Below are 13,720 nucleotides of genomic sequence, written 5' to 3' on the forward strand. Positions count from 1 at the left end.
GTAACTTTAACATTATTAAATCGATTTTCTTGTAAAACATGTCAACAAGCAACCAAATCAGTCTTATTCATAAGGGTTTGTGGCTACAGACAGGATTCATGCTGATGCCTGATTGTGTACGAAGAGGAACCTGCCGTGTTTTAAGAGGTAAAACTTCCTTGCTGCACTCCATAGATAGGGACTGAGATGCCAGAGAATGAACGATTTAGTAGAAAGTTGTTTGACCGCAAACCACCAGCCTTTTGTTGACAATATTAAGGAGGAGGAGAAAAATCAGACTACATCCTGCCCCAAGTATAAATCAATTAAATGCTTTCCGTTTTCTGTTCTGAAAGTTGCTTGTTAAATGTAGCTATCTTACTGTGTAAAATAATGTTCAGATAAAAACAAATTATATATATATATATATATATATATATATATATATATATATATATATATATATATATATATATATATATATATATAGGTGTATATTTGGCTAAATATGATTTCTTAAACATTATACTGGAGCTGTATGAAACTATTTTGTTCACTAAATACATCAGAGGATGAAATGTCAAAAGCGATTTTGAGGTCATGGCCACTGCGCATATTGTGACAACATTTTCAAGCACAACTGCCAGTGAAGTTAAATTCCAAATAAACATTACATCATCAATATTGCATGTACCACCCACATAACCTACAGACAAACATCCCTTATCTTTAAAAGAAACCCATTTCTTACTGAAATATGTAATAGTAAACATTAAATCCACATTCATTTTTGACTATGGGGCACCATTTTAGGTGTGCGGTACATTCAGTGAAGATTACATCAAAAGTCACTGAGCTACTGGTGCTGCCTGTTGCTATTTTTACTGCGACACAGCTTGTAGAATAAAATGCCAAATAGAGCTGCTTTTGTTTGAAATTTGAGTCAAAAAGCAACCAGAAAAACAATGAAAAGTCTTCACTTATGTTGGTTTGTATGTGTTGCTGCATCAATCATGACCGAAGAAGACTTTCTGACTGCAGTGAACCTTCAGGTCTCTCTGCAAATGAGCTTAAACTGAGTTTGTTTTCCTTCTTAGTGTGGTTCGTTTGGGCAGGTGTGAATGCAGCAATCACACTTCAGTGCGCACCAAAAGCGGACCAAAAAAGCATACTGAGACCTCCTTAAAGAGGTGGTCTCACTACGCTTTCCAACGAACCCTGGAGCGGTTTGTTTGTGCAAAGAATATGATCCGAACTAAAACAGACCCAACCACAAAAAGTACTACGCCTTTTTGCATTATTCCAGCTGTCATAGTCCGATGCGCTGTGCATTATGGAATGTGGAGGAAAAATATTTGTTGACAACCATTTGCCAACAGAGAGAGAGAGGAAAAAACATTACCTGATGGATCGTTGGTAAAGTAATATTTCCGGAAGATGACCATGTCGCAGTTTAGCAAAATTAATTCACGCGTACGATGAAGTCATGTACAGCGTACAATGTGTCTTCGCCATTTACAATGCATTCTTCACCGCACTACTTTCTCAAAATGTATAGATTGTCTAAAGTGATGTATACAAACTATATAGTATACTATGAGCAGGGATACAATCAGCCAGTGCAGTCGTACCTCCAAAAAGCGACATTTTGTGTCTGCCGTTTATTTACTTGCGGGAGTTCCATTGGCATTTTCTAATGCACGTAAATTCTTACCAATCGAAAAGCAGTTTAGAAAATACGTTCAATAACATCTGGCCAATGAGTGATGTGGGTTTTGTCAATGACTGTATTTAGTCTCTTTTCAACTGGTTTGGACCAAAGCAATCAGTGTGGTGTGAAAACGACCCAAAGACAGCTGAAAATGCTACAATGTATCATTTGTTGCCCTTGGTCTGGACCAAATGAACCGAACTACAGATGTGAAAGCACCCTAAGGGTGCAGTCACACTAGGTACAGTTGCCTTAAACCGTGCCAAACTGCTCCCTTTTCCCCTGATGATCTGCACTAACACTGCATATTTACATTCCGAACCGCTTACAACATTGATGATGCAACTGTTCAGTTTAACAGGAAGAGAAGCGCTCTCGCTCAGCACAGTAGACATTGCTTTAGTTGTATCGGTTAAGTTGTTTGGGATGCAGTGACAACAGATCCAAAACTTTGACACTGTAAAATCATAAAATACACAGGAGATCTGGTGCAGCGAGGGGTTTGGGTCTTGAATAAACTACAACAGTTTGCGTTCATTGATATGTAAGAATGATTATTAAATTTATATGAAAGTCCCTTAAAAGTGACGTGGCATCTTCAATTTTGAGCTCAGGAGCACTTTGCACTCACACTACAAGTGTACTATGCCCAAGCCCAACCAAACGACGCTCTGGCACACCAACCGGGGCAGGGCTGGCCAACTGAACCGCGCCTGGGCCCGATTCAGAGCACTAACACTTGTCGAACCAGGAAACGCACCTGGGCACGGTTCAGATAGCAAAGTGTGAGTGCACCCTAAAGGTCCCGATAGCAGTTCTTTTAAAAAATTTTTGTTTGAAGGCAACAAGAAGTTAGAAAAGTCTGTGTGATTGTATAGGGTTTTAAAAAAAGCTGCAGTAGGTGGGGTTGTAAATGTGTCAGTGAGAGACAAATGGCTTCATAATCAGTCAAATAGTCTCCTCCAGCTTGTCGCACACCAGGTGAGAAGAGCCGCATCTTGGTTTTGTTTTCTATTTCACACACTTGGCATAGCAAGTGTGTGTACTAATAGAAAACAATGATTAAACACTGACACTTCTAGGCCCTGACCCCCTACTCGTAGTTTAGTGTTGTTGTGAACAGAAAAAGTTGTATGTTTTTAAAGTTTAATTTGTTCACAGACATCTTCCCATTCCTTTCTCCTCTTCTCCTCATTCCTTTCTCCTCTTCTCCTCATTCCTTTCTCCTCTTCTCCTCATTCCTTTCTCCTATTCTTAAGAAAGCAGGGAGAGCTTGTACAGTTTCTCTTCTTGCCCTTTAACAGAAATTACAATCAAAAGCCACAAAATGTGACATTATATTAGCATTTAGTTTTTGAGTTTGGTGTGGTTAAAAAAAGCAACAGGTTGTGACAATAGCTCACTGTGTATCTGACATCAAGCACTGTGCAAGTAAAATAATGGTGGTCCCCACTGTACAAAGTGTAAGAAACATAATTTGCATTGCGTTAAGCTTAACAGTTTTAATACCCACAGCTCATTTTAATGCTTATTAAAATATCAAATCATTTGTAACCCGTTTATACCGCATTACAGCTAGTTTCCACACAGTGATGATACAAAACTATCATTTCAATTTTCATTATTATTTCTTGACTTCAAACATACTTACTGTCATTTGAAAATGAACACTATTTAAACGTTTCAAGCCATCTACTCATAATTCCTCTGAAAACTATTCAACATGTGACAGGATTTGAAGCGTCAATACCATAGTAATAGTAAAAATGACCTGATATCTCAACTCCAGAATAAGATAACAACCAAAACAACACATTGGCCACAAACACCAACTACAGAAATATAATCACTCTCACTAAATAAGAACACCACTAAAACTGAATTCTTACAAAGCAGTCAACCCTGATAACAAGATCTCTGAATGTTTTAACCTGAACATGACTTCACTGCCCAATTGCATACAAATAAGATGCTACATTATTTAGGCATGACTGTGAGATGAGAAAAATGTCCATATAAAGTATAACAAAGTTTTTGTAATGTGCTACATTATGCTTATTTACAATTTCTTAACTTTATTTTTAAGGGTCAGCTAGAATACTATGGATTTCCTGAGCTGACATATCCCAATGACTTATTTTCAATCCAAAATGGCAAATTGAAAGCATTTATCAAAAGGTTTGACAGAGACATCCATATAAAATCTGCAGGATCTTAAGTAATAGATAATAAAACAAAAAACAATGTTTACTTTTCTGCAGCACTTCTTTCAAACTTTTGTTTGAGTGTCCTTAAAGCCTTAATTCCCAATCAACAATTGGGGCTTTATTTTAACGATATTGGAGCAAAGTCTAAAGCGCATGACGGAAAAGCATGAAGGGTATGTCCGAATCCACTTTTGCTAATTTAAAGATGGAAAAATACGTTCTTGGTGCATAGTCTAACAGGGTTGTGCTTATTCTCTTAATGAGTTATGGGTGTGTTTTGAGGATAATGTGTATTAAATAGGGGTGTAATGATACACTCAGCTCACGATACAATGTGTATCACGATATAATTCTCATGATTCGATATGTATCACGATATTTGGAATAAAAATTGAAAATTAACCTAAAATGCAAATTTTATTTAAAAAAATTAATTACCAAGTAAACTATTTTTTATGTATTTCTTTTGTTTCAACTTGTTAAACTGAACCTTCTTTAAGAAAATAAATTAAACAGGACTGTCTCTGGAAAATAAAACAATTAAAAAACTTCTTATAAAATATTATTGAAAATTATTCAAGTCAATTGAATTTAACAGTAAGAGCTTAAGGCTTTGCTTGGTCACTTGCGTTTTTTGTGTGTGCAAAAAAAAAAAAAAAAAAAATCTACATTTCCAGGTAATCAGCAGTTCTATAAGATAATCCTGAACTAATGTGTATCTGTCTGAGAGGTTTTTATGGATGGCTGTCTTCATGTTGGGCATGATGAGTGACAGGGTGGCCGTCTTTTCATTACACAGGACAGTCGTGACTCTTTTCAGCAGTTTAGGCAGGTTTACTATTTCTTCGGCGTCACTGATGTCGGCGCTATCAAGTGTATCATGTTGACAGGCATTTTTGTGTAACTCTGTACTCAAAAGAGTTCATGCTCGTCGTAATCATAACTCTAAAATGCGATATGATTATTTAAATAATGTGCACGCATTCGGTTTCATTTCCACTGCTGTTCATACTTCCTGCGCGGCTTCTGAACGATTACTCTGTTCCACAAACTGAATGTTGAATGTTAGTTACAGTGTTGAATGCTGAATGTTAGTCACAACCTGCAGGTTCTGTTCACTGAAGCAGATGCGCGCGCGTCTATCATAGTCCGCCCTCTGTAGTAACAGCTCATGTCATGTGTGATTTTGTGGCTGCCAATACATCATTATATGAAGACAGAATGATATTTTAGGGTGAATTGTACCTTATAAATACAGTATGTGACTCTTTTAACACCATTAGGAGGCATCCATGTCGCTGTGCAAAGTATGTAAATCACTGTGAAGACTTTAAAACTTCGGCTATGTTTGACCCAGTATGCGTGTCAAAAAGCGGACGAGTCTAAAGCAATGACTGTACAACCGAAATGTTGCCAGACGTCTGATTTTGAGAGGATGGGCCATCCTCTATTTCAACTCCACTCATCTTGGTCTGCTAACATTACTGCTGCTGCAATCTGAACTCACGTGCGACAGCAGGTGGAACGTAGCTCACGTGCAAACAGCTCATCTAATAAGAGAAAACGGACGTCATATCGTAATAAAATCGTCATAACGCCATGATGCATATTGTGACATTTTTGCATCGCAATAAATCGTACAACGATAAATTGTTACACCCCTAGTATTAAACCATTCAGAGTCTCATCTCCCATTCCCTTCAAGAGTCAGTTGCGTCAATGCCATGGCGCATTTGCTATTTACATGGTGGTCTTTGTAAATGGAAAGACAAAAGGCTTCACTATCGAGAAAACATTTTAAAAAACAATCTGCGCGAGGATAAAGAATGAGCCTCCTCTATTTGGGCTCTTTACTTTCTCTCTCTTTACTTGTACTCTTTTTACTCCTTTACTTTTCTGGATAAGGAAACAGTGTTGTACGCACTACACTGAAGACATCCATTAGCCTACATAATTAATTTAGTTTAAGTGCAATGATTTGTTTCAAAACTATTTCTTAATTCAGTTCTGATTTCCAGCAAACTAATAAATGAACAATAATAACCAGTGTAGTTAAAAAACTGAGATTTATCCTAACACACATCCAATGCCCCACATGGTCCAAAACAGGTGGACAAATCTAAATTAGTTTTCATTCAAACAAATATAAATATGCATATAATAAATAAAACTAATAATAAAAACATACAAAAGCAAGTTGTCAGGAATGAAATAAAAAAAGGCATGAAGAAGGCATGGAGGTAGTGGTTTTGATATTTATGTAGAAAGTAATACTTTTTGTAATATTTTAATCTTTACATTTTTTCATATGTGAAGATATTTTTGTATTGCTGTACATCCTTGTGTGTATTAAGCAATGTGCATGCGTTTGAACCCATATAGGGGGGCATATCTAACGCGCTCTGCGCTGGACTTTAAACCTGCTTTTGGTCAACGACACAGTCTATTTCAGTTCTTTAAAATAGCAACACGCCAACAATGCACTTTAACACACCTCTATTTTAGACCAGCACACCCGTGAGTCCACAAAGTGGCACACATGGCTTTGCAATTTAAACAACGTGGAATTCAATGAGACTGGAACCCCAATATATTTATTTGACAAAAGACAACATACATTCTTAGTAGACAAACAGAAAAGAGGTTCAACCGTTTGTTATTTCTGCCTCTAAGCGGTGTTAGCTTTTTTTGTAAAAAGCAAAACTTTGAGAGAAGTGCTATGATTAAAGGATGTATTTTTGATTTAAACACTGATTTTTACGATAGTAATCAAAACAGCAAACCAGCTTTTTTAAAAGTAACTTTAACGAAGATGAACATCATTACATCAGTATGTGTTGACACTTTTTTAACATAGTCAATGAATCTTCTTAAGAGATTCAATCAAAAGTGCTGATTCATCCAGTAATGAAACAAGTAATCAAATTAACCATTAAAACATCTTTTAGATAATAATAATAAAAAATTACATATTTTTTCATAATAATTAAAAGGAAATATAAATAAGCATAACAGGTATATTTTAAAAGATCAATTGGAGAACAAAAGATAAATAAATAAAGAATTCATAACTTTCCTCGATAAAAAAGGCAGAACGGTGTAGAGAAATGCTAATGCCAATGAACCTCTGTGAGATCTGTGTTTACCTCATGACTCAAAATATGAGGCCCTGTAGATTGAACAGATTTTTGGGTGGTTATAACACCACCTGTGAGCGGATAGGTGTAGCGTTAAAGAGTGTGATGTGGGGTGGGGGGTGTGTGCAGAGCAAACTGAAGTGCAGGAAGAAGCCATGTGTGCAGGGCGTAGCTAACACTTGAAACGCTCTGTGAAATAAACTAACAAATCTGGTCCAAGCGCTCACATAGCTTGTGAAAAATAAGCTAACCACACACAAAAAAAGAGAAGATCAAAACAAATCAGGCAGGAAAAGAGGCATCACATGGGTGGGTAAAATATCACAACCGCTTCGTATATTTGACATCAATACAGACTTGTAACAAATATCTAATGGTGTGTGTCAAATATATCTGAAAACTGCTTAAACGAACACAAAACAACGAAACCTTAAAAAATGTTTTTTTCAAACTTGATTGAAATCTCATTCTTATTACCTCGTGCTTGAGATCTGCTATCTGATCCTTGAGGTCTCGGATGTACTGGCTGGAGTCGGTGTTGTTGAGCTGACCTTGGACTTTCCCTTCCTCTTTCTAAAAAGAAAAAAAAATAAAATATGCAAATCACCCAGAACAAGTAGCAATAACTTAAATAATTATGTTCTTCAGAAATAGAAACATTTATTTTCGTAGCAGTCTGTTTTAGTATTGTAAATATATTGCATTGTAAATAGTTCAAGGGGTGCATCTCAATCAGCTCCTGAGATAAGCTGGATTCACTACACATTGAGACTCTGAGTGTGATATGAGAATCTCCTCATTGTACATCATCAAAACAACAGCAGAATTTCATAAACCCGCAACATTTCAACCATTAATCAAATTATAAATGCTTGCTAGAGTGATCTTACCCCGTCCAGCTATGTTTATTTATGTTAAATATAAATGTATAAAACATTCAGGGAGCGTAATGAGCATTGATGTGCCCAGATGTTTACAATGAATTGTGGGACTTTTCAGCGTACAAAACATTTTAGTGCACTGGAGTAATTTTGCGATTGAGACAGCACTTAAAATAGCTGACTCGCTTATCAGGGCTGTGACTATTGAAGAAAGGAGTTAATTGAGATGCACCCTGGGGGCCAAAGCTCAGCACAGTTTAGCTTTTACCCTAATTATACAACTAATTTGATCAAACTAATTGAGTTCATCAGGCTTGTTTGAAACCTAAAAGGAGTATGTTGAAGCAGGGTTGGAATGAAACTCCGCAGAACTAGCGCCGTCCAGGAACTGATTTGTACACTCCTTGTGTGTACTATCAATTGCTTAACTAAAAAGATCTGACTTTTTCAAGATTAATCTGTTGGACATAACATTTCTCATTTTTGTGAAAAGGAAAAATATACATTTTTTTTCATCGCCCAATTATAATATAGCAAGTTCCTTACATGATCTATTATATTGTTTATGCAAACTTAAAGATTTCTTTTTCATTACAAACCATCGAGTACTAAATAATTTCCATCGCCCTGAAAGAAAATGGCTGGATGTGACATATAAACTTTCTGCCTTTTTTTCTCTTGTTTGTTTGTTTGATAGCCTAACTGATGTAGCGTAGCACAAAATATTTATTGTAATTTGAACCAAAAAATACAAGTAGCATCAAATCTGAATTAAGAACAGCTTAATAGTTCATACCTTTAACTAGAAAAACTTTAAAGGGAACCTATTTTACTCCTTTTTCAGGATTTAAGATAATTTTTTTGTGTCTACAGAAGGTGTTTGTAAAGTTTCAGCTCAAAAGACTCATCAGTTTATTTATTATAGCTTTCAGAATCTTGGAATATTCTGCTTTAAACACAATGTATCTGCTTTTGTGGTCTGTGCCTTTAATGCTAGTTCTCCCTGCCCACCGTTCCCGCATTCCTGTCAAAGTGTGCCTAAGGGTGCTTTCACATCAGTGAATCGATTCATTTGATCCAAAGCAGGGATTAAAATTGTTGCACTTTGTTCTTGATGCGGTTCGCTTTCACACGGCAAAGTTTCTAAACTCTCCTCACATTGGTCAGAGTTTCAGGGTTTATTTTGCAGAGTCCAGCTCAGCTGTCATGCATCCTTATTGTAATGTATGATGATGAGCAAGACATAAGCGAAAATGTGCGCTTTAATTTTAAATGGTGACACCCACAGACGTCGTCACTGAATATAGAGCAGAGGTAAGGCTTTCTCATACATAGCAGTTGGCTTATGCATTATAGGCTTTACTTTATAAAGAGAAATAACAGATAAACCAAGACTGCTGTTCAGTCAATTTTCCTAACGGATAAACAGCCCTCATTAATAGTTCAGCATGCTTTCACTTTCGTATTTTACACGAAATGCACAATTACTAGTAGGAATGACATCCCGCTCTTCTTATCATTCTCTCTTCATTAAGCTGTATATGCCTATTACATATCCATAATACAATATGAAATAGCCGGACTCAGATTGTATCGTTTTCTCACTACAATCGATCCGCTTCGTTTCAATCGAACCAAGACTACCTCATTCAGAAGATCTGAGCAATTGTTTTGGTGTGGAACCGAGCGTGATTGTTGGATTCACATATGCCAAATGAACGGCGCTAACTGGGCAAACAAGACAGGTTCCAAAACAAAAGTCTAGGTGTGAAAGCACCCTTAATCTCTGCCTCAGCAGCGTCAGATAAACAGCACAGTGACAGGCATGAATGAAGCAGATCTCACGTAACGTTTGTGAGAAATACTACAGTAAGAACTCTCTCAATGATTATTTATTGTATTTGTTGAGGAGTTTATTCAAACCTATCGATGAGTCACACACAATGTCGTAACAGTTCAAGCACACATACACACACACACAGCGGGGACACACACAGCACACGCGTTAAACTTTGCACTGTTTTTGCATGACAAATATGACTAACTAAAAATTAATATCCTCGGCTGTATGAATATCTGTTATGTTAATGTATAAAATAAACCTGATTTAACGTCCACAAATCGGGATTGAAGCATCTTCATTTATAATTATACTAACATACAGCTGTGGTGATAAAGCTGTAGTAAATTGCTGTAATTCATTAACATGCACGGTTTAAAAAATGTTTTAAACTTGTAAAACTCATTCTTGATCACATTTAATGATGACTGATGATCACAGAGAGCTTAACAGATCTTTTAATCCCAGTTGCTTTGCGCACGTCCTGTCTTGTGGATATGATGTGCGTTACTACGAAACATGTTAATATGTGTGTGTCAATCAATTCAGTGGGTGGGGAAACCGCACTCCTACATCACGATGTTGTGAGCATCAAGATAGAAAGGGATTTGAATCCTATTTTAACGTCAGGAAATTTTAAAAAGGCATTCCTATGACTGTGGACACACTATACCTACACACAGTTCTGTCCAAACAGCTGACAAAAGAGGATTTTCATCATTGGTGCCCTTTGAAATATTAAAAACCCAAGGACAATCTTTGTAATTTAAACAACTAAAAATGACTCTCAGCAGATAGTCATGTTTTTTAATAACCCTATCACTGCAAACGTATTTATTTTCCTTCTAAGCAAACTGTTATTATAGTAGGGCCCTAAATCTGAACAGACAAGGCAATGAAAGTTGTTGTGTTTTTTTTCCGATGCTGTTGAAAGCCTTGAGGGAGCTGTGGTATTGAACAGACATGTGCACCCACTACATAACATGTTTACCCTCCTCATTTACACCTGTCAAAAAGGGAATCAATACTCTCACACTACAAGCATGGTGCAAAAAAGCCGTTTTCCTCTGTATCAGAACAGTTGCACTAAGCCACACAGGATAGAATGAGGAGTCAAAAAGGAGAAGATGTCAAAAAGGGGTGTGACAGAGGTAGTGAGGTAAGATCAACACATGCACACTTAGCAGAGAAGAGTGTTTTCAATTCCTGTGGTTGGCGTTCGGCTGTGCATGCAGCACTCTGATACGCAGAGAATGGGGATGGTGAGGGATCTCAAGCTTTCTTCCAAGAATTTGTGTTTTTCTTGAGGTTTCTCCCCCCTCCCCCTTATAGTGTTGTGATAAAGGAAAGGCAGTTAGCTGACTTCCTTCTGCTCAGCTGCATAAAATCAGCAGGTGGCAGGCTGCAGCTCAGGACATCAAGCGTCTGAGTAATGGCTTCCTCACTTCAGCAGCCCCCAGTGCTGCAGAGACCCCCAAGCAGAAAACATGTTGTTGCCAATTAATTGTCCTTTTCAATGTATTCTAGTGGTGTCACCATCTCATGAAGATTGCAGCTGCTCAGACAAAATCAGAAGAACTTAATTTTAAAAAGTATGCAAAATCTTTTTTTGAATGTGTCTGATTTGTCATTCATTCTTGTAATGCACCAATTTTAAAATTCTGGTTAAAGTTACAATATTATAATAATAATTATTATAATTGTATAAATCACATTTATTGTGCTGTTACTTTTAATTATTTTCCAATATATCAAATTTTATTATGAAAATCAGACTGATTATGAAATTCAAAACTGTTGTTTTGACCCTATTTAATGTGGCATGACAGACAGACCATGTGATTGTAGTGTAATGTAAATGTAATGTGTATTTATATAGTACATTGATTGGCCATACACCTAAAGCGCTTCACAATCAAGAGGGGGGTTTCTCCACACCACCACCAGTGTGCAGCATCCACCTAGATAATGTGATGGCAGCCAGTGCGCTCACCACACACCAGCTACTGGTGGAGTGGAGAAACAGTTACAGAGCCAATTCAGTAGATGGGGATGATTGGGAGGCCATGATGGGGGCCGATGGAGGGAATTTGGCCAGGACACAGAGGTTACACCCCTACTCTTTACAAAATAGGGCTATGGGATATTTAATAAACACAGAGAGACAGGACCTTGGTTTAACGTTTCATCCAAAAGACGATAATTGTATAATTTCTTCTTTACAAATAGTTGAAAAAAAATTATCAAATCAAATCGCAAAACATTTAAAAGAAATATTAAAATTTTCTGAAATGCATCATGTCTTGTGTAATCACTTGAAATTAGTTTTTCAGTCATAGAAATATGGCAATGAAACGTGATTTCATTCAAGGCTGCATTAAACGCAGGAAAACCAGAAAGAAGCTATTTGCAAAATGTCTGCAGATAGTTTATTTAAAATATTAGTTTTGTTTTTATTATTTAATGTATGTTTCAATAAACTGCTTGCAGCCACAAAGCAAGGCATTGATTTGCTGAGGTGGCAAAATGTCTTCTGTAATATAGCGTAATGTCAACATCAGGATCTCCAGTTTCTATACATTGTATTGAGTGCTGGTGATGCATCGTGAACCTGATTTTTTCACTTTTTTTTTTTTTTTTTTTTTTGACCAAAAATGTTTGATCGGGCTCATGTTAGGTGAATTTGGAGGCCAATGCATTGACATAAATTCATCAACATGTTCTATTCTTCATGATTCTGGCAGCCTGGGTTGGTGAATCGTTTGTTGCAATTTTTGGGTCCACTGGCTCCACAACAGGCACCTGGCATGTGTCAGGGATTGTGTTGTTGAGATATAGGCATAGTAAGTCCCAAGAAATGATTACCCACAGCATAAAACCACTGCCGTGTTTCCCAGCAGTGTATCCAGGAGCCATCCGCTCTGTTTTTAATCTTCATATAGCCATCAAAGTGATGTCCAAGGAATCTTGATTCATCAGACCGGGCCACTTTCTTCCAAGTAGTCCAGCCTTTGTGAACCTGGGCCCATTTTATGCATTTTTGGCAATGGTTTTCATGCATGTTTACCATGAGGACAAAACTGGGTCAAAGGCTACACAGGCCTATGTGTTAAATGAAAGTCTATATTGAAACTGCAAGCTATGGCACATTGGCCTTGTCACCACTGTTGTAAATGCTGGTGATATGTCAGACTGTGTGGCCTTGCAGTTGCTATAAACAATGCTCAATTATCTCCACTTCCCTTTGGCATGAGGAATGAGTTGTGGACAACACACTGCTGAACGTCGGTTTATCATCTCTTCAACACTTTTGAAACATACATATCTAAAACAACCTATGAACAACACAGAAAGTGTGCCGTTTCTGAGATTTTTGATGAATCTTTTCATCAAATTCTGATAAGCGGGTAGCTTTTCCCATTCTAACACTGACTGTAAGCCTGCCTTCACACCATTCTACACTGTGACAGTGTCCACAAGCCAAATAACAAACACACAGGGATGTGCAGCAGCACACACACATTTTTCAATATGAAAAAAATAAAGGACTGAATTATAAAAGATTGTTATTGTCTATCTAAATATAACAACTGCTACCTCTTTATACATCTTCTTCACTTCAGGGGCCTTTGATTTTAATTCAACATGTTCTGTAGTTGGTCTGCTTGTGTGCTTTAACATTGCTCACAAGCAGATCCGCTTCTTGCTAGTGAGGACTGGGAGATTAGACTCTGATTTTTGTAGATTTGTAGACCATGCGCTGTTTCACCATCTTTAAATTAATAAAAATGAATTCAGACGTGACCCAAGTGTACCTTGCACCATGGCCTTTAAACCATGTGCTTAGATCATTAAAATAAATCCCCAAAAAAGTGCACAATGCAAAAAGAAATACAGAAAAGAAGTACAAATATGCAAAATGACGTATACAATACTGGGTATCATGTATGACAGCACATTGACTG

General features: G+C 37.0%; 2 protein-coding genes across 31 annotated transcripts in view; one reads left to right on the plus strand and one right to left on the minus strand.

Annotated features, from left to right (window-relative positions):
- Nucleotides 1-13,720, plus strand: part of gb:ex154042 (expressed sequence EX154042) — a 69,925-nt gene that overhangs the window by 47,171 nt on the left and 9,034 nt on the right.
- The window catches only part of evi5b (ecotropic viral integration site 5b), a 75,070-nt gene that overhangs the window by 4,822 nt on the left and 56,528 nt on the right, over nucleotides 1-13,720 (minus strand). For 20 of the 30 annotated variants that reach the window (XM_087257308.1, XM_087257298.1, XM_087257307.1 and 17 more), the window contains one exon: nucleotides 7,512-7,607. In XM_087257308.1, the coding sequence (XP_087113434.1) occupies nucleotides 7,512-7,607 (96 nt within the window). Of the gene's footprint in view, nucleotides 1-1,331; nucleotides 2,986-7,463; nucleotides 7,608-13,720 lie in introns of those variants that run through there. The other 10 variants (XM_087257311.1, XM_087257329.1, XM_087257328.1 and 7 more) reach the window with 4 other exon arrangements.

This window comes from Danio rerio, chromosome 6 (assembly GCF_052040795.2).
Source record: "Danio rerio strain M-AB ecotype USA chromosome 6, GRCz13ab, whole genome shotgun sequence".
Taxonomy (NCBI): Eukaryota; Metazoa; Chordata; class Actinopteri; order Cypriniformes; family Danionidae; genus Danio; species Danio rerio.